The 27,099-nt window shown below is 40.3% G+C and overlaps 1 protein-coding gene across 1 annotated transcript; it reads left to right on the top strand.

Moving 5' to 3' along the window:
- Positions 1-42: 42 nt before the first annotated feature.
- On the top strand, positions 43-26,412 carry LOC104058749 (nodal modulator 3). The gene is made up of 31 exons (XM_054081013.1): positions 43-222; positions 732-821; positions 2,724-2,769; positions 3,192-3,292; positions 3,416-3,522; positions 3,687-3,759; positions 4,288-4,443; positions 5,568-5,705; positions 6,473-6,562; positions 7,166-7,271; positions 7,699-7,849; positions 8,287-8,464; positions 9,201-9,342; positions 10,243-10,374; positions 11,196-11,332; positions 11,604-11,691; positions 12,576-12,639; positions 13,739-13,834; positions 15,962-16,171; positions 16,482-16,564; positions 17,573-17,732; positions 17,855-17,981; positions 18,605-18,718; positions 18,959-19,086; positions 19,687-19,828; positions 20,647-20,730; positions 21,129-21,239; positions 22,224-22,325; positions 22,544-22,663; positions 23,612-23,704; positions 24,624-26,412. Exons 1-31 carry the CDS (start codon positions 88-90, stop codon positions 24,753-24,755), a joined length of 3,636 nt encoding a protein of 1,211 aa, XP_053936988.1. The 5' UTR covers positions 43-87; the 3' UTR covers positions 24,756-26,412.
- The last annotated feature ends 687 nt before the right edge of the window (positions 26,413-27,099 follow it).

The raw sequence follows: 27,099 nt of genomic DNA, 5'->3' as shown, positions 1-27,099 counted from the left end.
CGTTGCCCTCCGGGCCGGCAGGGGGCAGCAGGCCCCGCTCCCGGCGCTGCTCGCGGCGGTTCCGGCGCGGCGTGAGGAGGCGGTGCGATGGGGTCGCGGCCGGTCGTGCTGTTGCTTCTCTGCGCCCTCTGCCTCGCCCCGGCGCGGGGCTCTGAGGACATCGTCGTGGGCTGCGGCGGCTTCGTCAAGTCCGACGTGGAGATCAACTACTCCCTGATCGAGGTGAGCCCGCGGCCCGCCGTTCCCCGCTGCAGTCTGGCTCTGGCCTCGGCCCCTCACCCCTTTTCCCTTTTTCCCGTCCCCCTTCCACTATCCTCTTTCCCTTCTCCCCCTTTCCCCTATTCCCTTTCCGCTATCCCCTTTTCCCTATCCCTTTTTTTATTTCCTGTTTCCCCCACCCTTTTCCCGTACCCCTTTCCCCCTTTCTGCCCCTTTCCCTTTTCCCCTCTTCCTTGTCCCTGGCCTCTTGGCCCATCCCGCTTTTCCCCTTTTCCCCTTTTTTCCCCTTTTCCCCTTTTTTTTCCCCCTTTCCCCCTTTCCCTTGTCCCTGGTCCCTTGCCCCTGCCCGTTGTTGAACTCTGCCCTCTTTGCCGTTTCTTGCAGTGAAGCCTTTCCTTTCCTTGCCTGCCCTGGGGACAGGCGAGTCCTGCTGTGTGAAAGCACTTGCTTAGAGAATGCCTGTTTCTATTTGCTCACCTTCTTTAAAAGATCTTTTTGTTTGTTTCTTTTAGATAAAGTTATACACAAAACATGGTACTCTGAAGTACCAGACAGACTGCGCCCCAAACAATGGGTATTTCATGATTCCCCTCTATGATAAGGTAAGAGACTGAAATACCTGCACTGTCCCCTCTGCCAGCAGATTCAATGTCAGAACAACACCTACACACCAAACATCTGAATAGGGGTATAATTGAGTTTGATTTACGTCATAGAATCATAGAATCACCAGGTTGGAAAAGACCCCTAGGATCATTGAGACCAACCATTCCTATCAACCACTAAACCGTGTCCCTGAGCACCTTATCTCCCCGTCTTTTAAACCCCTCCAGGGATGAGGACTCCACCCACTCCCTGGGCAGCCTCTGACAGGGCCCAGTGACCCTTTCTGTGAAAAATTTCTTTGGGGCCATTCCCCATTGTCCTGTCCGTGTCACTTGGGAGAAGAGCCCAGCTCTCTCCTCTCCACACTCTCCTTTCAGGTGGTTGTGGAGAGCAATAAGGTCTCCCCTCAGCCTCCTCTTCTCCAGGCTGAACACCCCCAGGTCCCTCAGCCGCTCCTCATCAGACTTGTTCTCCAGCCCCTTCACCAGCTTTGTTGCTCTCCTCTGGATGTGCTCCAGAGCCTCAACATCCTTCTTGGAGTGAGGGGCCAGAACTGGGCACAGGATTCGAGGTGGAATCAGGACCTGGCATTTGGCCTTCTTAAACCTCATGCCATTGGTCTCAGCCCCTTGGTCCAGCCTGTTCAGATCACTTTGGAGCCTCCCTACCCTCCGGCAGATCGACCCTTCCTCCCAGCTTAGTGTCATCTGCAAACTTTCATAGGATGCGTTCGATCCCCTCATCCAGGTCATTGATAAAGACGTTGAACAGGACTGGACCCAGCACTGAGCCCTGCGGGACAGCGCTTGTGACCATTTTGACCAAACTTTCAGCTGTTTCTGTTCCTAATGTGACCGTTCTATTTCTCGGTGCTGTGCATTATCATAGCAAAGGCAGGTAACTTGCCAGACCCATTTGCATTTGTGCTGTTTATCTGAAACTGCAGCACTGGGAGTCTGTGTTACTGCCAGCAACCATGTGCCATAAAGTGTATAAATACTGCACAAAAAGAACAGGTCCTAAAGTGTACAGATAAAGCTTTCAGTTATCTACTTATAGAAATGAAAATAAATTGGTATGAGAATGTGTTTTGATATGACTGCATTGAAAATAATGTGAATGACTAATTACAGGCATTAAAAATGTTTTAAGAAAATGATGCAGGAAGTCACTATTTCAGAAGTTTGTTGTCTGTTTCGACTGGAAAAATGTTTGCATTCGGATTAAATACAAGCTGCTTTCAGATGATCTAAGTGTTTTGTTCTTCTAAAGAGCTAGTTAACTTAGGGATCAGAAATAAATCCTTCTTTTCCAAATCTAAGGATTTAAGATGCTTTCTGATCATAGTGATTTTATTCTTGGGTTTTTGAGCCTTTCCGTGGATGAAGTTCAGAACATATGTGGCTGAACATATTCAGTTCCCAGTGATTTAAAGAGGATCTCTGTGTAGATTAATACCTTTTTGGTGCAGAGCTTTTAATAGGATTGAAATCTTGTTATCCCATGTTTGGGCAGGATGGTTGAGTAGGACCTCCTAGTGGAAATGCTGAAAGCTGATTTAGAGCACATCTGTTGGGGCAGGTAGAGATAGATTTGAACACTTTCTAACGCTGAGCTGCTTGAACCTGAGCCAGGTTTGGTTTGGAAGCTGTATAAACGTGGTGATACTTAAGTTTTTCTTTTAGCTGGCTGGATGTGGGCCCATCATCCCAGCCTGTCTCGGTTGATATGGTTGCTTCTTTGAGCGGAGTATCTTAGGTAGGAAGAAAGGAGAATGGCGCGCTTGAGTCTTGTGTTACTTTCTGCAGCATGATGCTCGTGTTTTAACTTTTTTTTATCCTTTGGCTGAATTGAATTTAGATCAGTGAAGACAGTTATTGCTTTTTTTTTATTTTTAGGGGGATTTCATACTTAAGATTGAGCCTCCTCTAGGGTGGAGTTTCGGTAAGTGCATATATCTCTTCTCACAATAGGGCAGTGTGTCTGCCATGTGGGACTTAACTATCTCTAACTTGCAGTCGGCAGTGAAAATCAAGCACTTTTCAGAAGAGATAAGGCCTACTGTATGGTTCTAATAACTAAAATGTATTCACTGTACTAGGCAAAAATAAAGCTATAAGGTAGACATTGACAAAGTAACCCTTGAACTGATTTGAAAGAATGTGGGGTTTTGGCAGAAATAGCTGCAATGGGTGGTGGAAAGAGCATATTCAACATAAGGATTTGTGAGTCTTTTAATTTTGGTGAGGGAAGATTTCCAAAGCAACATTTGTGTGCTTGAATTCTACGAGTTTTGTAAAGCTGAAAGAGAACTGCTGCATGATTGCTGTCTCACTAACTACCATATTCTTCCATTGTTCCTCCAGAACCAACCAGTGTAGACATCCACGTGGATGGCATTAATGACATTTGCACAAAGGGAGGTGATATTAACTTTGTGTTCACGGGATTTTCTGTGAACGGAAAGGTTAGACTCCTTTATGTTTATTTATTCCATCTCATGCTCGTTCTGCCTTCCTAAAAACATCCTACTTCAGCTCTGCAAGTGATTTTTATTCATTTATTCTCTGGTTTCTCTTCATTCTGACAGGTTCTCAGCAAAGGTCAGACATTAGGTCCAGCTGGAGTCCAGGTTGTACTGAGAAATGCTGGCAGTGACATAAACATGCAAACAACTGTTACCCAACCTGGAGGAAAGTGAGTGTGGGTGGTGCATACTGTTCAGTTACACAATATTCTTTCAATTCTGCCATATCGACTGGGATTTGAAATATTTTTTTTTAACGTGTATAGAGTCTGAATTGTTTTTCTGTAAACAAATGTTTGTGACTGCTTCTGAAGAGACCTTTCTTGCCTTACAGGTTTGCGTTCTTTAAAGTGCTTCCTGGCGAATATGAGATCTTTGCATCTCATCCTACCTGGATGTTGAAAGAGGTTAGAGCCTACAAAAGTTCTGGCTTACCTGTTCAGTGGGGGCAGATCTGCTAGACCTTGTCTTGATCAGCTAGTGTGAGGAAGGGATTTTGTGAGTGGGCAAGGTTAATGAAGTTTTCTTAAATGTAACTTAGTCAAGAAACCGCCTCGTGCAGGCCCAGTTTGGATCCAGCTGGGGAATGACTGGCAAATGAACTCCTGCTTTTGGCCATCTAATCCTATGTATTTTGCAGGAGCTTCAATATTATAGCAGATGCTCTACTGCTTCCCTCTCAGAATGCTCGCTTTCTAAGGAGGTCTGGGATCCCAACCAATTCCTAAACTGGTGAAACAGGAAAAATACTGTTTTGCAAAGTATCTTTGCTTTAGTGTCTTTGTGTTTTAAATAGCCTGTGGCCCTTCTTTGAGTACTGCTGGTCTGGCCTCTGTTTCTGTTGTTGAATATTCAGCTCCTGATCATTGTATAGGTGCTGTAAATGAGATCTGATGCTTACTTTTGATGAAAATGTATGTGTTTCTGTATTTCAGTCGAACACGGTGGTACGGGTGATGAGCTCTAATGCTTATGCTGCCAACCCTCTGATTGTTGCTGGCTACAATGTTTCTGGGTCAGTAAGGAGTGATGGAGAACCAATGAAAGGGGTCATGTTTCTCCTTTTCTCTTCTTCTTCGGTCACTAAAGAGGTAATAATGTATTAGTACCTTTCCAGTATGAGTATGGACGTAAATAAGAAGCAGCTAAATAGCTTCTGGATTCTTGTTATTCTGTTACTTATCTCTGTGCTTGGCTTACAGGAAACACAAGCTGTACACTGCTCTAGCTGTATTAGTTTTGTTTAGTTTCTGAGTTTGGTCTTTTTTTTTTTTTGCAACAAGACCCTTGTAATACAGCATTTGTATACGTGTGAGTTTTCACATGTCCTCGGATGGAATTACTCAAATGTGTGACACAATAGCTATCTATTTAAATCTTGACAAAATGAAGGCTTAAGGTTTACATATTTTTCAGACACTCTTTTAAGATCAACTCTTCATTATTATTTTCAATCAAACAGATTTGATCAGGCTGTTCAGGGACATAGAAGACTAAGACCCGAACTGAAGCAAGCAACAAGTGCAAAATATAATATGGGTCGCAGCATGTTACTGATCCATATATTCCCTGTGGGTCAGCAGGGTTAAGGGCTACAATTTTAAGACAAGATTTTTTCAGTTACCCCCTTTTTCATGTTAGACATTGCTTAGTAAATGTGTTCCCTTGTGAGGATGGTTCTCCTTCATGGTGAAAGATCATCTGGTACGCGACACAGATGTTGCCGGACGAATCTTGAATTTCACTGTAATTGTTGTAATTGTCTTCAGCATGAGGTCTTAATTGCTCTTTGCCTTATTGATGTGAAGATAAAGTTCAACAGCTTCTGTTGTCACCTTAAAAGTGTGTTATGAAATGAGCACCAAACGTTTGGTCATGCACTGTGGCTTGTTTTGTAGAGTAGAGCTTTGCTCTGTAATGTTAAGCTTGTCCACAGAACTGAAGTCAGTTAACGTTAAGACTTGCAGTGCAGTTCTGGGGGATTTTGAATTTCCCATTTTTCCGTCCTTGTTACCATAAAGTTGATTATTGGTTGTTTTTTTCTCTTTTACCTATACATGAATTGTAAGCCATGCTATGAAACTTTGCCTCTAAAATGGATTTGTCCTTCGTGTCCTCCATTCACAGTATAGTATTTTGAACCCTTTACATCCCCCTTAAATTATTTTCTCTGTTCTCCCATGGAAAAAAAGTTGTGTTTAATTTATTGCCACAGGATGTTGTGGGCTGCAATATTTCTCCTGTGGATGGATTCCAGTCAAGAGATGAGTCTCTATCCTACCTGTGCAATGTTGTATCAAAAGAAGACGGATCTTTCAGCTTTCTTTCTCTGCCAAGTGGGAAATACACTGTGGTAAGTAGCTAGAAAGTTCATTGCCTGTTTATCCATTGGGTTATTAACTTTCATTTTCTAAACTAGATCGTGCATAACTTTGTAGCTGTTAAAACAGAAATAGTTGAAATGTTTTGAATGGAATGAAATAATTGGAAAAGGAACCTCCGGCCGAACGTGTATGATGGTGAAGTGAGGGCTCTGGTGTGGTTTCTGAGGAAGGATTTATTTGTAAATCAGGCTCTGAATTACCTGAGTACATCTGCCACTCAGGGAACCACACCTAGAGGCTGCTGGGAGACTGAAAGTTTCAGTTAACTACAGCTACCTTATGTCTTTTTTTAAGTTCTCTGTTTTCTTTGTTGCCCATTGTCTTTATTATGCCTGGGTAGTGTGGGAGCGTGGTTGTTTGTGCAATGCCCAGAATGATTGCTCTGCATTCTCAGTCTGCCTGATCTGGAAACCAGATTCAAGCTTCTCTCATTCCTTTAACCCTTCTAGTGATTATATAGTCTCCTATCTATCAGGTTTTGCACACCTTTGCTGTATTCCCTTTGTAGAGGGTTACTCTTCTGCCTCTTTGGATAATTTCATCTAGTTTCCATCAAACAGTCTTGACATACTGCCTTTTTTCTTGTCTCCATCACTCTGAGTTATTTTTTCCAGAAGTTTGCAGCCCCATTTAACCCTTCACAGAGGTGTCTGATGGAAGGACACGGAAAATGGTAAAGGAAGACTGTTCTGTTGTCATAGCTTCTTAGGAGTCAAAACAATGTGTCTTCTTTCAGATACCATTCTACAGGGGAGAGAGAATTACCTTTGATGTTGCTCCATCTAGGTTAGACTTCCTTGTAGAGCATGACAGTTTACAAATTGAGGTAAGACATTCTGAGGAAATAATCTTTTTATGCCATTCATTCCTGTAAGAAGCGTAATAGATTTTAGCAGAAAGTAAGTGTGTTATGGTAAAACTTCTTTGTAAGAAGTTTAAAGACTTTAGTTACGTATACCCTCTTGCACAGTGCGTAGAAGACAATATCTGACATTTCTACACTGTGATCCCTCTTATTAGGGGAATCAAAGTAGGGAAAAGCTGTCTGCTATGTTCACTTTCATTTGTATATTGTAAATAGGCAATAATCTTGCAAGTTCCTTAAATGTACTCGTTCAGATCTCTGGAGAAGAGCCTGTAAGTTTGTATGGTTTGCAGAGTGCCTTGTGTAACGGCACCCTGATCTGTGACCTGGGCCTTCTGAACCGCACTGATGCAGGTAAATTGAGAATCTGTTTCTGTACGCCAGGGTATGGTGTGGCTGGAGGTTGATATGTACTTGCGTTGTGATTATACTTGTAATCTTTCTTCTGAAAGCTGGAAATAAATTTCGTTTTTATGTGTGTTTAAAACAGTCTGTGATGGTTGCTATAGGTCTGTGTTTGCTTTTACTGAACAAAAATTAATGTTAACTGTTTTCCTATTTCAGCCTGTTTTCCATGTGATGGGTTTCTCTGTCACGGGCAGGGTCTTGAATGGTCCCGAAGGAGAAGGAGTTGCTGATGCCACTGTGACTCTGAACAATCAGATTAAAGGTATACAGTGGTTTTGGTCCTTGTTGCTACAGGGAAGCCTGTAAAAAGCTTAAGTACAGAGTAGTGTACAAAATGCAATTAAGCCTTCAGGGTAATACACTACTTCTGTTGCAATTTATTTGAGATATTAAACCGATATTCATGCAGTTGATTAATTTTGTATTTTCTGGCTTAGATGAGAGTATTAGATGTTCGTTTGTTTTGCTGTAGAAAATGTCTTATTTTTTCTTTCAACCATATGCCCAGTTGCGCTTTGAAATACAGAAATGATGCTTGGTCTGTTAAGAAAGCATAATACTCTTTCTTTGTCATGCAATGTAAATTAAAAATAGCCTAAAGCAGTGCATTCCCTCCAGCTCTTTTGACACATAAGGACAGAACATCGAGACGTGTTCAGTTTTTTACCTCATCGCTTTATTTGTTACAGTAAAAACAAAAGCTGATGGCTCTTTCCGCCTCGAGAACATAACAACAGGTACATACACAATTCATGCCAGGAAGGAGCATCTCTTCTTTGATACTATTACAGTGAAGATTGCACCAAATACACCGCAGCTAGCGAACATCGTTGCAACAGGGTAAGTACTGGTGTCATGAAAATGTAATTTGATACGCGGACAGGGTTTTGAAAATGGCCAGTTCTTTTCCATGTCATGCCCAGACTGGCGTCCTATTGTCAGGAGCTAAATACTGCTTAAGATATCAAAGGTAAATAGGACACTGTGAGTTGAAGGGTAATGTTTTGTCCACAGTATTTTCTTCAATACTAGTTAAGGCTTACAGCACCTTCTTAATAACCTCTCCCTTGCAAATGAAGACACTGAGGTGTGGGTATATTGATGAATTGTAGCACTGTGTGTGAAGAAGAAGGGAGCAGAGACACATCAATTCCTTTTCATGGGTTAATACCTAAATATAGTGGCGTTTGCTTTTTAAGGAATTTTAAAACAAGTATGTTTTTATGAGCATTGTTGAATCAAAATATTTATTCTGATGGCTGGCTTTTATGTAACAGATTCAGTGTGTGTGGCCGGATCTCAGTAACTCGTTTCCCTGACACGGTCAAACAGATTAGTAAATACAAGGTCACAATGATGCCTCAAGAAAAGGACAAAGCATCATTGGTTACAACAGAAACTGACCCTCATGGAGCATTTTGTTTTAAGGCCAAATCGGGTACATACAACGTTCAGGTAAGAGTGAGCTTTCATTTCTTCATGTAGAACTGTCATCAGGTTTTAGAAGATTTCTAGCATTTAATTTGTAAAATTTGCAAGTTGAATTTAGGTTTTCCTGGTCCTTTTCTCCTGTTTACACTATTTAAACAATTACATTTATTTCCTTTGTTTTCCTGAGGTTCCTGTGCTCCTTGGCCTTTACACTTATTAAAAGGAGATCAGGCTGTTGAGGTTGGAAGTTCTTATCTCTCCCTCCTCTTTTTTTGTGATGTCCCTCAAATTACTTGTTATATTAATATATTATCCTGTGAGCGGAACATGTAATTTGTACCTTTATCAGTTGCCTAAATGGTTCCTGAGATTACAGGTCACAGCAGAATCTGTAGCACACCCACCATGAATTTTGCATTGTGGGAGACAGTGCACAATGGAAGATAAGAGTTCTCACTGTCCTTGTAGATAATGAAATAGTCTAGTGTAGAAGCAGCAGTACATCTGCGGTGAATTTCACTCAGACTTTTGAGACTGAGCTGTTTGTAGGATTTTTAGCTCAGTATTTTTGCAGTTCTTTTGAAGAATTTTTAATACAGAATTCTGAAAAGCATGCTTTAGAGCGTGGTTTTGCTCTGCCTAGGGTTTACAGTTATTTTCCATTTTCTAATTTCTGGTAAGTAGATTGAACTCAGCAGCATGGATGTATTTGGACTGGTATTTAAAAGCTGGTGATGTCTTGATGTCGTGTACTATACAGGTAGTTATTCCAGAGGCTGAGACCAGAGCAGGATTGGCTTTGAAACCCAAAATGTTCCCCGTTACTGTTACAGACAGACCAGTAATGGATGTGACCTTCTCTCAGTTTTTGGCATCCATCTCGGGGAAGGTCTCTTGTTTAGGTAAGTCAGTTTTGAAACTGAAGTGGAAATGGGAACAGAGAACTTGAGCACTGTGTGTATGAATGAGTGCCCTTTAGATCAAGCTACTAACTTCTGGCACATAGGTAAAGCAGCTCTTTTCTGGGTAGACCCTACAGACTGGTAAGATACATGAATAAAGTTTGGAGTAAAGTTACGTACTTATTTTTAATACTTGTTAAGAATAGGCAAGTATTCCTTCCTCAGTAAGGAGTTCTGACCTGTTTGCCTTCCCCAGAAGATGGGCAGGTTCTGGAAGGTAATGTTCCTGGCTGGTACTGGGGATACTGCTCATCAGTCAAAAAAGTACTGGTGGCAAAAAAGACATTGGGAAAGAAAAAAAGCAGTGCATGTAAAAGCCCGCAGGATAGAGGCTCAGGCTGTTACCAGAAGCTTTCAATCTCTGTTTTCTTTTGTAAGCTTTTTGCCTTTATTTTAGTCTAAGGTCCTGTCCCGCTATTTTCCTTGATTAGTCACTGCTTTTAGCAACTGGTGATTGGAGCTTGACTCTCGTCAGTTTTACCCCTTCCTGTTTCCTCTCTAAATCCTCTCTGCACCAGGTGTTCTTTCTCCTAGCTGTTTTTTGGCCCCTGTAGTCTCTGCAGAGCAAGGTGGACCCAGGGATTTAGCGTTGGCCTCTGGTTATTATTTGTCTTAGATAAATGAATATTAACAGTCTTGAACTTCCTGAAGAATGCAAAAAAGCGGTAGTGAACATGTGCTTAAGAAAGAAGAGTATGAGCTTTAATTGGAAGTGTTCCTACTGGAAGAGAGTAATCATTTTAATCTTAATATAAACGAGGCTTGCTTGGTGTGGGGGTTTTGGAGGCAAAGCTAGCAAGCTAGAATGCAGTCTCATTTTCTCCTGTCTTTTCTGTACAGATGCTTGTGGTGATCTGATGGTGACATTACAGTCTGTGAGCCGCCAGGGTGAAAAACGCAACCTGCAGCTCTCTGGAAACATGGACTCAGTGGCCTTCACATTTGAAAATGTACTACCTGGCAAGTACAAAGGTAGGATTATGGGGAACTGCTTGAAGTGTCAGCTTAGTAGCTAAATATGTGACTTAATCTATATGCTTCTATTACTAGTGGTACCGCTTATGGTATATCGAACATGGAAGGAATTTTGAAACTTCATAGAATCATTAAGGTTGGAAAAGACCTCTAAGATCATTAAGTCCAACTGTTGAGAACCTGGAAAAATACTGTGGATCGAATTTTCTTAATCTTGTACATTAAACTCTTTTATCAGTTTACAGGTGGCTGCTCCCCTGTGCTTTGGGTTCTACATGGCTGCTGTGAGGAAAAAGGGCTTTGTCATGCACTGACTTGTCCCAGGCCTAAGGATAGGGGCACACCCTGGTTCTGCTTGCAGAGTACCTCTCCTAAGAGCGATACGTGTTTTGGCCAGCCTGCCTTGGCCTACTATGAAAAGAAATAGTTTTCCAGGGAAAGGTGTAATAGGACTATATGCAGATTGTTCTTCCTGTATACAAATCAATGTCTTCCTGCCAGGTGAAACTGAAGTCAGGTTCTGTTGTCCTCTAGGCTTCTTTGACTGTCACAATGGTAGTGCACACTGCAGAACCTTCCAGGGTGACCAGACTTCATTATCCCTTTTTATAATAGCTTTTCGGTGATGAGATGTGCTGGGTTCCTGGTGATGCTGCAGTGCTGTGATCCAGGTCTGTTACTGCAGTCATTGTTCTGTACCTGACTTTGATGATTATTGTTAGGGAAGTTAGAGCGATAATAGCTTTTTCTCCTGCAAAACGTGCCTTTGTTCACACAGTTTTATATTGCTAAAATGATTTATGTGGTGTCTATTCTAGTAAGCATTGTACATGAAGACTGGTGCTGGAAGAATAAGTCTTTGGAGTTGGAAGTCATGGAGGAAGATGTTTCAGGAGTAGAATTCAGGCAGACTGGATACATGCTGAGGTGTTCTCTTTCTCATGCAATTACACTGGTACGTAGGTAACAAACATCTTTCTTTTTTTAATGAACTCGTGTACATAGATTGGATTATGCTTGGAATCTAGGCTTTCTTATGTCTCTAGGGAGTCGTCTAGCACAGTGACACTATGTTTAGAGTGCTTTGGAGTTTGTCTCTTAGATTTGGTAAAATGGTTTTGTGTTGTTACTCCTATAAAAGAAGCATTAACGTATCTTTAGGAAAATAGTGTTTTCATTTTGTTCTTTGGTAGTTATTAATAGTGAATTCTGTTGTGGCTTCACAGGAATTTTATCAGGATGGAAATGGACCAGAGAACGTTGGTGTTTATAACTTGTCCAAAGGAGTTAATAGATTCTGTCTTTCAAAGCCAGGTAACAGCTCTAAAATATTAATTTAAAAAAATGAAAAATAATCAGTGAACTAATACTGCTGGGCATTTGAAAAAAAAAGTAAAATTCTTTTGGGGTTCCGGAGAGGCATTGTTTTATTTACATCTGCATATAAATGCTCACTTCTAAGTTTTTAGAGTTCTCCTACTGTTTAGTCCTTCACCTAAATATAGATTCTAGAAGTAAAATAGTACGTTTTTTGTTTTTTTTGACTAAGTGAAGGGCTTTGATCTTTAATGGATGATGAGCATGTTAAAGTGATCTTGTTCATATGGGTTCTGTAATTAGAATGTGACTGGAAAATAGAAAGTTTGTTTCAATACAGGATTCTTGAGGGATAACTGTGAGAAGTGCCACTGGGTTATCTATAACAGGAAAAAAGAGGTTTTAAAGTAGATTTTTTTTTTTTTTCTGCTTCCTTTTAATTCTCTGTAATGGTCCCTTAGCAAAACAGTTTAAAAATGTATTAGGTTTTAATTCAGTTTTCAGTTTTGAACATTTCATCCTTAGAGCCAGTGGTTCCATTCACAATAGAATAATAGAGTGGTTCTATAATCAGTCAAAGGTACCGCTGTGGGACTATAATGGGTTACTTGTGAGCTTGTTTGTTGTGTTGATAATTATGTTCATCTATAGTGATGTCTAATTGTGTTTTATAACTGTGTATATTAGAAGTGCTGTGCGGGTTCCAGTAGTGTTCAGACTGAACAGATATGAATTTACAAGTGCCTGTGTGAAAGGCAGTAGATAGGTAGTCAAATTCTGTAATTGTTTCTATACGTCTGATCTTGGATGAAATTAAGAATTCAACCAAGGCAATAAGCTTTACTTTTTCGATAGATTGTTTTTTGACTTAATGTTTGCAGGTGTATATGAAGTGACTCCACGTTCCTGCCACCAATTTGAACACGAGTACTACACCTATGACACGTAAGATCATACGCCTTAATTATGGTCTCATAAAGCTTCCTTCTGCTGCAGCTGCTTTCTTTCAGCAATTCGGGATGTGTTGCTGTGACCGGCTCTATCCAACAGAGGGAAGCTTTAGCAAAGTGTTTCAAGTGTTCATTTCTAGTCTTAAAAAAAATAAATGGAAAAAAAAAAAAGTAATGATGGGCTTTAAAGATGCTTTACTACTTTAGATGGATATTTTTGTCAGCCTCATGTCTGTTTAATGCTGGTTTTACTTTGTAACAAAGCAGAGCTGTTTCAGTGGAAAATGTTTATCGCTTGTGAGAGTTGAAATGCAAAAATAGAATAATAAATTTACTAGGAAGCGTATATCACTGCTGTAGGTCCCTAGTGCTGTGACTCTGAGGTGATTCGGTTCTGTTCACCTCAGTTTTTGCAAGCTGAATAAATATTCACACTAATCACAAGTAGCAGTGTTTGTCTTCCTAAGTCAGTCATGTTTTATTGGTTATTTAAAGGTTATGATCTGGCAATGTGCTTAATGGCTCTTTACTTCCAAAAAAGAGGATTTCTGTTCCCAGAGTACTTCTGATTCATGAACATGACAGTAAATTAATTCAACGTTAAAATCTCATTCTTTTCTGCTGTGTTAGTAGATTACAAGTACTTCAAAGAGAGCTGTGCTAACTGTTAGAGCCAGCACGACGTGAGTGAATGGAGGGAAGCAGAAATCCCCTTTTGCCAGCAAAGCATCATTATACTTGGGGCATCTTGTTGAATTACATCTAGTATGACAGAATTTTGAGTGTCCTTCTGCTTTGTGTGATGAGGTTGTACATATGAAATCAGTCCAATCAGCTTTAGCGTAAGCAGGAAGCACAAAGGAGGGAACTGTTTTGACCAGTGTCATGCAGTGTTTTGGGGTTCAGAGCTGGAAAATGCTCCCCTTCCATTATACTGTCATCTCAGTGCTACAGCTTTGCTGTGTAATTTGTATATTGTCTTTTATAAAGCGCTTCAAACATAGGGATGGGAGCACAAATTCTGCTAAATAAGATTTGGTTATTGTCTCTTGGAGGGGGACCTTGATGAATTCATCTGTTACTTTAATTTACAGATCCTCTCCTAGTATACTGACGCTTACTGCGGTTCGACACCATGTCCTTGGCACGATTGTAACAGATAAACTGATGGATGTGACTATTACCATTAAGTAAGAACAAAGAAATCTTGGGGCTATAAAAAGGAGGGGGGGAAAAAGGCATCTCTCTCATTGCTCTGGTTTTAATACCATAGTGGCAGCTTTCTAAACGGTTGGCTTCAAACTGCAAGAGGTTTTTGTGCTAAGCTGTGCTTTGAGTTCTTTGTAGATGGATAATTCCCAGCCCTCATTTTGAGCATTGTAACATCATTTCAATGTAGTTCCTTTCTACTTGTGTGTCATGGTAAAAAGGAGTGATTTTTCTGAGCTTTTGTACACTTTATTGAACTGAAATTTCCAAATTCAGAGAGTATTGTTTTAGGTTAGGTCTGAGCTCTTTAGCATTGGCATCTATTTTTTCCTTTTTGTTTCCGCAGAATGAGAATCTGCTGCTTTAGAGCATTGTTACTGGTGTGAAGAGGGTTATAAAAGGAAAACCATGCAGTGTGATTACACACTAATGCTCCAATTTATGTTTAGCTGAACAGACAGCTCACTAGGGAGCACTGATTTGTGAACAGCTTTAATTGTATGAGGTGCCAGATATGCCTGGAAGTGTCTGATAATGATGAGTGCTTTATTAATGCGCTGCTGATGTCCACTTGTTCTAGACTATGGGTTCTCAAACCTTTTTGAGTGTAGAGAGCATCATTTCACAGAACAAACTACCTGCAGAGCATTGCCTTGGTTTCTCTCAGTTTAATGAACCTATAACTGCAACTACAGCCGTTGGAACAGAAATGTTGAGACAGGAGAGAGCCATTAGGATTTTAAAAAACACGTAGTGAGGAGGTGACTCTTATACTGACCGAGGCTGGTTGGGTTTTTTGAGACAATTGGCAAGTGCTTTGAAGGCAGCTCGGTTGCCAGAGACCGTCTTGGCTCAAGCTTGCCTTTTCAGCCCAAGTCCAATTTGTGAAATGCCATCAACATAAAAGGAACAGCTCTGGATTTAAAAGGAAAATGGTTGTGTTTAAAAATCTGTGCTTGTGTACTTTTTTTCCCCTAAAAAAGACAGATTGCAATATTAGTGGACTGAAGGAGGAGACAGAATTATCCTGATATTCTAAAGAGGCTGTAGGAAAAGTAATGGTGATCATTTTAGTTCACTCGTCATAGAGAATTCTGCTATGTTCTGTGACAATATTTCAGACAATTGTAGGGAAGACAGGAGATAAGGTACAAAGGATGGTTAGAGGCTAGAAGAAGTTGCTAGGAAAGAGGATGTAGATCATGGAAAGTGAAACTTTGCATTGTTCTGGACTGATCTAAAGAACTTGATTTAATAATCTGTTCAGTGGACAGTGATGAAATAGCTGGATACTTCAAATATATAGGCAGACGGATTAGAACTCAGAACTTTTCCTGGGAATTGCTAGCTATTGGAAGTGTTTATTTGTGATAGAATTTATTTTCTCCTTTTATACTCTACTCCTGAAAGTTCCTAGTACTGGAAAAAAGTGTGACCGTACCAGTCTTTTTGTTTATTTTGTGTAACTCATACTTTCTGTATTAATCTTGTTGTCAGGTTTGGAATTCCAGTCTTTGTAAGTTTAGGGCTTTGTTAAAGGTACTCTTGCAAACTGGTCCTTTGAATTCCTTAATTCCTTAAGAATTTGCCAGTCCTGCTGTCCTGTCAGTGCTTCCATAGGAGGTTGTTGCCCCTGCAGTAGAGCTGGTGTCTGGTAATCGGTGCAGAATCAAGACTCTCTACTTAGCAAAACCTAAGCTAAGCTAAGCTGCTGGACTCTGGGAAGCCGCTGAGATGTAGGTGTGTTGACACTGGCTCTGCGGCGGCGTGCTGGGGCAGGGTGGGGAGGAGGCAACAGGGCCCTCTCTTCCCGAATGGTTATAGCACAATGGGGCAGAATTTGAAAGTTGCAAGTAGGTCCTTTCCCTCTAAGCCAGGCAGATTACCTGTAGTCCCTAAGAGTGAGCCTTTCTAATAATGACTAATTGTTATGGAAGTTAAAAGTTTGTTATGCTTAGAGTAAAACACACAATTAAAAAGAAATGGATTTAAAAAAAAACTCCCGGGATTTGTCTGCTGTAGTATAAAGGCAGTAATTAGCAGATATAACAAACTCTTATCCTACTATGTGAAAGGAAATTATTTTATTTTCTTCTCCATGTTTTCAGATCATCCATTGATAGTGAACCTGCCTTAGTTTTAGGGCCCTTGAAATCTGTACAGGAGTTACGTAGGGAGCAGCAGCTGGCAGAGATTGAGGCCCGCCGACAGGAGAGGGAGAAGAAGGGTCAAGAGGAGGAAGGAACCAAGCCACCAGTGCAAGAAATGGTGGAGGAACTGCAAGGACCATTCTTATATGAATTTTCATACTGGGCAAGGTAATATCAAGCTCTGATGGACAAGGTGTGTTCTTTGTGCTATTGTCTGGTGTTTTCACCGTACAGAATAGTGACAAATTGTATATAGGGAAGAGCTGTTGTATGGGCACCTGTGCCGGTTCTTGCTGACTATCAGCTAAATGGGAACTAGTACCACGTAATATGAGTTTTGCTTAGGTTATTGTTGATATTTTTTCCTTGTGGTATTTATTTAGACGGGTTCTTTTCTTGGGTCAATATACAGTACTGTGTTCTACTTGAGAGCTGCTAATTTAGTTTTTCTGTAATTGTATCTTATTTGTGTTTTTAGGTCTGGAGAGAAAATTACTGTGACACCGTCATCAAAAGAGCTGCTTTTCTACCCACCTTATGTGGAAACAGTTGTTAGTGGAGGTAAACAGAATAAAATGTGGTTTGAAAGGAGTTGATTTTTAAGACAGAAATTTTTCCTTCTGGATGAATGTATGAATAGCTCTTCAAAGGCAATGTTAGCAAAGTTTCAATTGCAGCCGTTTCTTTGGGTCAGTTTTACTCTGTAATTTGGAAGCATGTGCATTTGGTAGAGAGTGCAAGTACAGTTTTTATCAGCAGAATATGCTTGCAAGTGCTCTAAGACCATCTGGCACAAAAGAAAGGACTAGATTTCTGGCTACTGCACCAGATTTTCAGAATTGTTCATATTGGTCTTATCTATAAAAGCTTGTGCAAAAGCAATGTTTGCCTTTTGAGTTTGTTATCAAATTCAAGTTTCTGTTAAGTTTCTTTGTAGTAAATTATAATTATAAAAACATTAATGAAAAAATAAACTTCAAAATTGTGAGGATCATCACCAATCAGTGGATACTACTTGTTAAGTCATCTTGTCCATCTTGCCCTCAGGTTCCTAAGTGAACACACCCGTGATTTTCTAGTTATTTGAAATCACTAGAAAATGTTCATTACTCCATTTATGTGCCTTTCTGTTGTGCACGTTCTAGATACATTGGAAGGGGGAGGAATATAACTTTACTTATGTCATTAAACATGACATATGCTGATTTGAATTTGATCTCCAAAAGTTTTGTCAAAGCTCAGTGGAATATCAGCCAGAAGGGAATATTGAATGAATCTTCTCCATGTGGCTGCAGTATATGTAACCTAAGGAATACTCAGAGCACTTAGCAAATCCAGAATGTTTGTTTTGGAGATGGGCTTATAGCTTTGGAAGTACTGATTTGGTGGCTGTTCAGATGTCTTAAGATGTGTTGAGAGGCCACACAATTGTGTGGATTGATCTTTTTTTCTGAAGTAGAAGAACATCAACTGATCACTTTGGATGTAGTTAAATTCTTGCTGTAAGACAGAATGCTGAGTGTATTTTGACTTACTGGTTTGTCTTAAATCCCCTCTGCGATGACCAAGAGACTTGTCCTGGAAAGCTGATAGAGATTAATGGAAAAGCAGGCTTGTTTCTGGAAGGGCGAATTCATCCTGAATTGGAAGGTGTTGAGATTGTCATTGGTGAAAAGGGAGCAGCTTCCCCGCTCATCACAGTTTTCACCGATGACAAAGGTGCTTACAGGTAATTAACAGATTTGTTTCAATCTTTTGGATTCTTCAGCTGAAGTGCAATGGTGACTTGACAACGTGTGTGTGATATGCCAGTGATTGTTAAAATAGATTCTTTTTTCTTTTTATTTGAAGTGTTGGGCCACTCCACAGTGACTTGGAGTATACAGTTACTGCTCAGAAAGAAGGGTTTGTTTTGACTGCAGTAGAAGGAACAGTTGGGGACTTCAAAGCTTTTGCTCTTGCTGGAGTGACATTTGAGGTAATGTTCTGAACACTTTGGGTTCTGAATGAATAGCATGTGCAGTTAGAGCTAGGCAGGCAAAAAAGTTAACCCACATGCCCCAGCAAAACACAAATGGGTGTGAGATTTGGGGATAAGGTAATTTTGTCATGGGGAAAAAAATTTCAGGCGATGAACTTAGTCGTGGATCATGACTTGCTGTGCAGATATTTTGCAAGGTTTATAGAGTGAAACTTGGAGCCTGCAGTCCAAAAGACTGGCTTTATTTGTTTTTGTAGAGTTGGACCACCTTCTCTTAATGAGTTTTATCCCTCAGGGTGATTTTTTCAAGTCAATCTAGTCCAACTAATATCTCGTTCTAGTCTTTGGGATACTTTATTCTGGCCTCCAGCATGCCCTAGGAAGTGATAGAGAATGACTGTTCTGGTGGCACGTGCTGTGTGCAGCTGTGACTGCCCAGATGGTGACGGTTCAAGCTTCTGTAGCCCTGCGGTGTTGCGGGAGGGGATGTGTTGCAGATGTGGCTAGTTGAGTGCTCAGAGCCAGCACATCTCTGCATTCTCTAAGGGTCTTCTGAATTGAACCCATCTTTGTAAAGCAACCCTCGCTTACACTTGAAACTGTTGTTTTTTCAAAAACAGATCAAATCAGAGGATGACCAGGCTCTTGCTGGAGTTCTTTTGTCTCTGAGTGGAGGAGTGTTTCGGTCCAACCTCCTTACACAGGATAACGGCATGCTGACTTTTTCCAATCTGGTAAGTTGAAATTGATTCTTCTGAATGTGCGATGCTGTGTTACTTTGCCGTAGAGTTGTGTTGATTTATTGTACAGTGTGCTCCCTGTTTTTCAAGGCTTCTATTTTCCAACCATTTTAACCTCCAGTTGTGACAGAGAACTTCAGCTCTTAAGGGAGCTCTTGCAGAAACGTAGTTGTTTAATGTCGGTGGATTTTTGTGTCACTATCAGTAAACAGCTTGGTTTATGCCTTTTTGCAGAGCCCGGGACAGTATTATTTTAAACCCATGATGAAAGAGTTTCGCTTTGAACCGTCATCACAAATGATTGAAGTGCAGGAAGGACAGAATCTTAAAATCCGGATTACTGGTTACAGAACAGCTTACAGGTCAGTAGAGCTGAAATGCAATGCAAAATGCTGCGTACTCTATCAGGATGTGTTATGCAAAATGTATGTTTTCACCTGATCTTCTGTTCTGAAGGTTTGGAGGGTGCTTTTGGAGGCACAATTTAATTATTATGCTGCATATAAGTACTTTTTTCAGTCTTTTCTCATGCATGTCGATATATAGCTAAGCCCAGATGGCAGAGCTGTAAAGAGAAATATTGCTGTGAAAGCACTTTGTCAGTGACATTGGAAGTGGCTTGTGCTTTGTCCAGTGGGACAGGAGAGGACTATTCTAGGGACAGTAGACCAATTCAGGTACCTGACTTCAAGATCCTTCCTTTCCTTGCCCTCAGGGGTAAGTGCTGCTGTTCATGGAGGTCAAGGAACTTGGATACCTGAAGTTGTGCTCTGAACTGCAGCTAATTGTAAGACATTAAACAAGTTTTACATATACATTATAAATTCCCTTTTTCTCCTCCACGCTATGTTAAATATATTATGTTTTTTTTCCATGACTTATAATAATAAAATGTCTTCAAAACGTGCACCAAAACAGTATCTGCACATCTGTAGTAATGCAGGTTCTCTTTATACTTGTAGCTGCTATGGCACAGTGTCTTCTTTAAATGGAGAGCCTGAGCAAGGAGTCTCAGTAGAAGCTGTGGGCCAGAAGGATTGTAGCATCTACGGAGAAGACACGATAACTGATGAAGAGGGCAAGTTCAGGCTACGTGGCCTTCTGGTAAGGATTAGAATGCTCTCTCATTTACTTTTGTGTTAGTGTGATAATGAAGCAATAAAATACATTTTAGTAATTGGCTACCAATTCTGGGCTTCCTGGTGGCTCAGATTCCCTTGAGTCACTCTGTTACACGGTCACGTAGTGAACATTCATTCTGATAAGGAGGGAAAAAACTTAGTTTAATACTAAGCCTATGGAACTTACTGCCAGCGTACTGTGATGGCCTTCCGCAACATAGAACAGTTCCCATGATGTGGCCGAGCCCCTGCTTAGCGTACCAACTGTGTCTAACGTGCTCAGCACCATTTGGGTGCTGTAACAGTGAATTTGCTTAGGTAAAAGAACTCAGGGAGGCATTTGGTTTCTCTTGTGAAAATCCCGTGACAGCGTATTTCTAGTAGGGTATCAGGGGTCTGGATGATGGTGATTGTACAGTATGTGTGTGAAGCAGAACACATGGAAGCTGGATTGCTGGGGCCATTCTGCATGGAGTAAGAAATTATGCTGAAGTAGAAAGCAGTATTTCATGAGGCTTTAATCCTGTTTAATGTATTTCTTTCTAGCTAAAACACTTCACAGCTGATACTGTAGTATAAAAACTTAGGGAAAGTTCTGTGATAGACCTTTTGTGTTTGCTGGCAGTAAACATCCCTAATGGTGTTATTGAGTTAAATTTTCCATTTGGGATAAGGAAAAGTTCAGCTGGATAGAGTTAGATCTGTTTGGGTAGTATATCTTAAGTGTAATCTCTTACTGTCTTCTAAAATGAAAGTATGTATTATTCAGTGTTGGGATTTATCATTGAATGTTGCTTTTAGCCTGGCTGTGTGTATCATGTCCAACTCAAAGCCGAAGGCAACGATCACATCGAAAGAGCTTTACCACAGCATCGCGCAATTGAGGTAATTTTTTCTTTTCTTGTACTATCACTTAAATATAAAATGCATGTTTCTAGGCATTATGTCTGCTCTGTCAGCAAGCAATGTAGTTGAATGCATTTTGTTTAGACAAGAGGCTTTCAGCAAGTTAGCTCCTAAATACAAGCCCTGTGTTGTGTGTCAGCACCATAGCTTGAAAGTGAAATAAAATAAAGCAAAAACATTAAACAAGTGAAAAGAACTCTCTCATTTCTTGGTGTATAGTTTTTGTGACTGTGCAAGAATAAAGGTATAGAATACTTTCCGGCATATAGAGCAAAATTCACTTCTTGTTTAAAATTATGAGCAATATTTGTTTTGTACTAACCATTGCCTGTTAATTGTTCCTCTTGGTAAAAATTTGGTTGTGTTTTATGTTGCAGGTTGGGAACAGTGACATTGATAATGTTAATATTATAGCATTCCGGCAAATTAATCAGTTTGATTTAAGTGGAAATGTAATTACATCTTCTGAATATCTCTCCACATTATGTGTAAGTTCAAGCCTTTCATCTTTGTCAATTGTATGTGCCACTGGTTTCCCAGGTTTTTTTGCAGGGCCACTGGAAATTGTTCAGTACCCAGAGTGCACATTTCATTCAAATTATGACTAATACTTTAATGAAGGTGAATTTGAATTCCAGATGGAATTAAGATTCCAGTGTTCCTCACTACTTTACTTTAATGCTTCCATTTTTCATGGGATTATGTCCAAGAAATACTTTCTCAGCTTGGCCTGTACATTTCTGGGTCTGTTCCCCTGACTGGGGATGTCTTGTCTGTAGAGAGAGCAAGACACTGGGGTGCACGAGTCCTCTGTATCAGAGGACTGTATTAATTCCTGAAATGCCTGGAATTTTTAGCATGCATGTCCGCTAACAAGAAGATGCCATGTGTATGCAGAGATACAATAGGACACATGAATTTAGAAGTACGGTTATAAGGAAGAGTATGAGCCAAACAGTAAAGCTGAAATTTTCAGAATTCAAAAGACTGCACTGTGACCTGAAATAAAACTTGCTAAGCATATGTGATCCTTTTGGCTTCTGGTGCAAATGCTGCAAGGATGTCTAGCTTGTTAAATAAGTGTAGAGAAATTGCAATTAAACAGAAGGAGCCTATTGGAGAAATAGAAACAACCCCAGCTGCAAATTCCTGTGAAACTGCTGGGATTATTTAAAAGAATTACTCAGTTCTGGTTGATGCACAGCGCAAACTACTTTTGATACACTGATGTCTGGAAATAGCAGAGATCAATTGTTCCTAAATTATTTCCAGTTCTGTAAGAAGTCTGTTTCTGTGACTTTTCACATCCTGGATCCAAACAATTCCAGGTGCTTTTACTTGACAACTTCCTGTTTATAAAACACATGATGAATTTTGAAGTGCTTTATCCCTTAAGATGCAGGATGTCTGAAATGTCTGTCATCGTACAGGCTCAGAACTACCTGGTTTGTGCTTTCTTCTTTCCCTCACAGGTGAAGCTCTACAAAAGTGAAAATCTTGACAACCCAATTCATACAGTCAACTTAGGCCTATCGCTGTTTTTTCATTTCCCACCACTGCTCCGAGATGGAGAGGTAAGAATATCGCTGAGTAATGAGCTTAGATCCCTTTATTTTTTTTCCCTAAGGACACTGAAGTGTTATTTCTGCTGTGCCTGTAGTACTATATTCATGCTGGAGTCCCCAGTGTCTTGGAAGATTTGAAGCCTGTTTAACTGAGTTTTGCCTTTAAATCTGATTTTTGTCTCAGACTGCCACTGATACTGTAGACTGATGGTATTTTTTACCCACAGAATTATGTGGTGCTCCTGGATTCTTCGTTGTCTAAATCACAGTACGATTACACACTGCCTCAAGTCTCCTTCACTGCTATTGGATATCATAAACACATTACACTGGTCTTTAGTCCCACTGTAAGTACAAAAGACTTGAATGTTAAAGCAATGCCTGATGGCGTAGCCTATGAGTATTTTGTGGTCTTGGCCAAAATTTCTGTTAATATAAAGAGATTTATGAGAGTCATTAAAGTGACAATGAATTTGGATTTGGCCACATTTAAGGCATCAGGCAGGGATGTAGTAACCTGGTATATTATAGGAGGCAAGTAAGGAGTTCAGGAAGGAGTTGCAGCCGTTACACTAACTGAAAAGATGCAGTAACTGGGCGTTGAAGGAGAAAGATAGGATTGTTGTGAGAATTCCTTTAAGGACTTCTCTGTGTGTGAAAGATGTACCACCAGGCCAAAAAGAGAGGTTTCATTATTGGAGCTCAGATGTAGAGAGGGTGAAGCAGAGATATTGGCACACAGGCATCTGGGGAAAACTCCCTTGAGAGAGAGAAGTGTCTTTTTGCACTTCTGAACAGTGCAGTCCACTTAGTGAAGTGTTCGTTCTGTAATACTTTAACGATTTAGTTTTTTTCTGCGTCACTGTTCAGATGCCAGTGAAACATGAAGGAAACATGAAAGAGAAGTTATACGTGAAGGATGCAGATATGCCCAGAAGAGGTTGTGCTAGTGTAGTTGCTAGAGTGTTGTCATTGGGTTGGCAGAGGATTGGGCAGCATGTGACAGGTAAATCGAAGCACTCCAGGTTGACTGGGAAGTGGAGACAGACCAGCGGTGAGTTTGCTTTAAAACCAGCAGACCCCAGGAAGAAAGCAGCAGATGAACAAATCTGGTCTAGGGGACTGCTTCGACGTTGAAGGTAGAGTAAATCTTAGAGCAGTACTTAGGAGGAAGTCATATTTGGAGGGCTGGGCGTGCCATGTGATCCTATTGGTGACATTGCTTAAAGCTGAAGGATTTCATAGACTGTTCAAAAAGATAAAAAAAAAAAAAATCCACATTTTTCTTTTTGCAGAGAAAGCTGCCTGAACAAGATATCGCCCAAGGGTCTTATATTGCGTTACCACTGACGCTGCTTCTTTTGTTGGCTGGTTACAACCATGATAAGGTAGGTTATGGGGTTTTTTTTTTTGTCTTATCCAAATATTATTTTCCTATCGATGAATACGTTGTACTTCGTTAAATGAGGATTTGTTGAGGTGGTTATCCAGACAGAGATGCCCTCAGCAGTCTTTTTGTATGACAAGGAAAGCCACAAGTTTGGGGACAGTTACCTTCCTTTAAAAAGACTTGATGGGAAGGTTAGTTCTGGTGCCATTTCTGAATTCTGTATTCTTGCTTGATGGCTCTGGGAAAAAAAAACAACAGAGCGTCGTTCAAATTCACATGACTAGACTCTGTAATAATAGAAATGAAAATAATTATTTTATTGACTCCAGGAACAATCAGACTGGAAAAATATTGCAGGTCATTGAGTCTGGCTTCCTTAGCTTTATACTATCTCTAGTGTAAAGGTCTCAAGGAATGTCACAACCTACCATGTAACCACCTCTGTCTTTGTTAACAAACTGTGCTCTTCTGGTCTTCTCTGATCTGACTGGATTTCTCTTTTGCTGATAACAAAAAAGAAATTTGTCTGTGCACTTTGATTTCCTCTCGGGCATGGATAAGAGCAGAGAATGTGGGTTCTCCAGGATTTTCTACGGTGTTACTAAAAGTGCTGCCACTGAAAACACTGCCACTGAAAATGACAGCCATCTCCTAGACTCAGGACTCAAACTGCTGTTCTTGGCTAGATGGCTGCAGGAAAAAATGTTATTGACAATCATTTTAGCTTTGATTATTAAAAATTCCTAAAGTTTGGTCTGATTCCTTCCCAAGATTTCCTGCCATTTTCTGATATCTGTGTAGATGTTCTATTTACGTAGTAGATTGTTTGTTTGAGGATGCACGAGTCTAAAGAACGTTTCATTCAGACCTTACAGAGCAGTGTAATCACGAGCAGCTTCTCCTTGTTCTGTCCCCAGCTTATTCCCTTACTGCTACAGCTGACAACTCGACTGCAAGGAGTACGTGCTCTTGGACAGACAGGTTCTGACACTGGTGGCTCGGAGGATGCAAAGAGACAAATGAAAAAACAGAAGACAAGACGCACGTGAGGTGAAAGGCACGATTGCATGAAGTGGTGCTCTGTCAAACTGGAGCCTGAGGAAGCAAAGACACTAAAACGCATTTTCGTTGAATTTGCGGACTTCACATTTTTGCTGTTGCTACATGAGTGCCATTTGTCACACCAACTCCATTTTGGTTGTAAATTTTCTATGGAGTCTATAGATTTCCTTGTAAAATATGAAATGAATGCCTCTCTTGTCACTGTGAGTGCATCTCCCATACTTGAAGACAATTCACGCGTTTTCAGTGGCACGTCATGCTGTCTTCATTAATGAATTGTAAAAGCAGTGCTAATAAACTGCTTGACTTAAATTTCAGTCTCAAGATTTTGGAATAATTTTTCCTTAGGTTTTGAAATGCCTACTTTACAGTAGCCGCATGTAGGGATTTTACTACATCAGTGGTGCTTGGAACAAAGTTTTGAGGGACATACATGAACTGGTGAATTATCTCTTTGGTACTTCTAGTTCAGCAGCTTGATTGAAGAGTCTGTCATCTGCACAGCTGTGATTTCAGTTCTTATCCAATGGTTATGTTAACTTTGATTAAAATCAAGGTTTTGCCCGATGAAGACAAATGGTTAATGTCAGGTAAGGCTGGTTGTTATTGTCAGGTAAGTTCTGTTGATCCTACTGCAACAGCAGTGTTTAAATTGCATTTTCATAAACAGTGTGATCTCTTTAGACCTTGTGTATTCCTGAAGTGGCTCCAGCTGGTTGCACTAGTCTTTCCAAAGCTCTCCAGTGATGTTGGTGATACCCATTCACCCGTGTGGCTGTCATATCCCGCTCGGGCCACGTGCAGCCTTTTTGCCCATTGATGACTAATTTAAATTTCTTTTTACTTTCTTTAATGTTAAGAAACGTGAGCTTTTCAAAGTCTCCAGTGTGTACAGTCCCCACAAGGTTGTCTATAATAAATAACTGCTTCTTACAGGCTATTTTTTGATTCTTGTTTGAAGTAGACAGTTGGATGTACACAGTTTAAATGTTAATGGGGCTTTTTATTGACATATAGTACAAAGGTTAATAGAGCTTTTGAAAGATGCACGTAAATGCTTACACATATTGCAAAGACAGTGGTACTGCCAGTAAGTGGCAATGTTTCTCTTTTGTTGTACTTGATATAAAGCCCCTTTACATTTAAATATTTAAAGATTACAAACCCTACTGTTCTTAGAAATTTAGACACTAAAGCTTTAGGCTATTTTTGTTGTTATTTTGCATTAGTATGGTCCTAAATAATTAAAACTTAATTGGTGATCATTCTAATCTCTCTGAGGGAAATTCTATCTAGATCATAATAAAAAAGAATGTCAATACCATCTATGTATAGAGTTCAAGGTGAAGCTCTGAAAGTATGCTTCCTACCTAATGACCTTGAATTTTATATTGCTGTGATGAAATATTTGGGGAAAAGACAGAGTGTGGTAGGGTTTAACAATAAATTGTACATTTTCAATACGTCTTTATTTCAAGCTGGTGGATGTTAAGAAAGGTATTGCTACTCTGGGGGAATGTACGAGGCAGAAATGCCTGTGTCCACGTGCCTTGAGAGGGCTACCAGATATTGTGACCTCGGAACTGTGGAACCTGCCGATGATTGACCTTAAACGTTGGAAATGCTGTTAATAAAAAGAAAACAAAAAAAGAAGTGTTAATACTTGCTAATGTAATGCTTGTTTCTAAATCTAGGATTTGCCCCATGTCTCATCTCAAAATTTTCTTTTCTTTGCCTTCTGCAGTGCACTGGTGGCCTACTTGCTTGCAGCCGTGCGTTTGAGGTTTATTCTCCCTTTGAAGTGTTTATTCCTAACATAAACTATAGATTGTGGTTTCTTTCCTGGCAGAGAAGTCATAGTACTCTTTGAGAACATGGGGACAACTAATGCATGGGCGAATTTTCTAAAGCAGAACTGATGTACCAAATGCCAAGAAATCAGTATCTCCAATTATATTTAGAAACCAGTAATCAGCTACACAGACCCAAGATTAAAATCAGCAATGTGGTCTTTCAAATCCCCAGAGCCCTGTGCATAAAGCAAGGATAGACTGAGGACTGTGCACGCTAGCCATGAGCTGCCTGGCTGGGGCACAGGGAGGGAATATTCGTATGAACGTGGTGGTCTGCAAGGGCAACCTCCCAATAGTGAAAGGATGGTTAATTCCTTTACTTGGGGGGCTAAATATGGGCAAATGGCTGAATTTTGTTGGAAATGAGAGTAAGGCCCTCCAGATAAAGATGCCATTGCATGTTACTTGATTTTTCTATCAAAGTCAGCAATGAATATTACGTATATTTGGTTGGCTCATTAGTGATGCACAGTTCTAT

This window comes from Cuculus canorus, chromosome 15 (genome assembly GCF_017976375.1).
Source record: "Cuculus canorus isolate bCucCan1 chromosome 15, bCucCan1.pri, whole genome shotgun sequence".
Classification (NCBI taxonomy): Eukaryota; Metazoa; Chordata; class Aves; order Cuculiformes; family Cuculidae; genus Cuculus; species Cuculus canorus.
This window is presented reverse-complemented; position numbering and strand designations above follow the sequence as displayed.

Bases quoted from the DNA above. Each gene is read 5' to 3' on its own strand.
- LOC104058749 (XM_054081013.1), top strand. From the start codon at position 88: ATGGGGTCGCGGCCGGTCGTGCTGTTGCTTCTCTGCGCCCTCTGCCTC. The intron at 12,640-13,738 runs GTAAGATCATAC...TTTAATTTACAG, and splicing joins GAGTACTACACCTATGACAC to ATCCTCTCCTAGTATACTGA. The intron at 17,982-18,604 runs GTAATGTTCTGA...TTTCAAAAACAG, and splicing joins TTGCTGGAGTGACATTTGAG to ATCAAATCAGAGGATGACCA.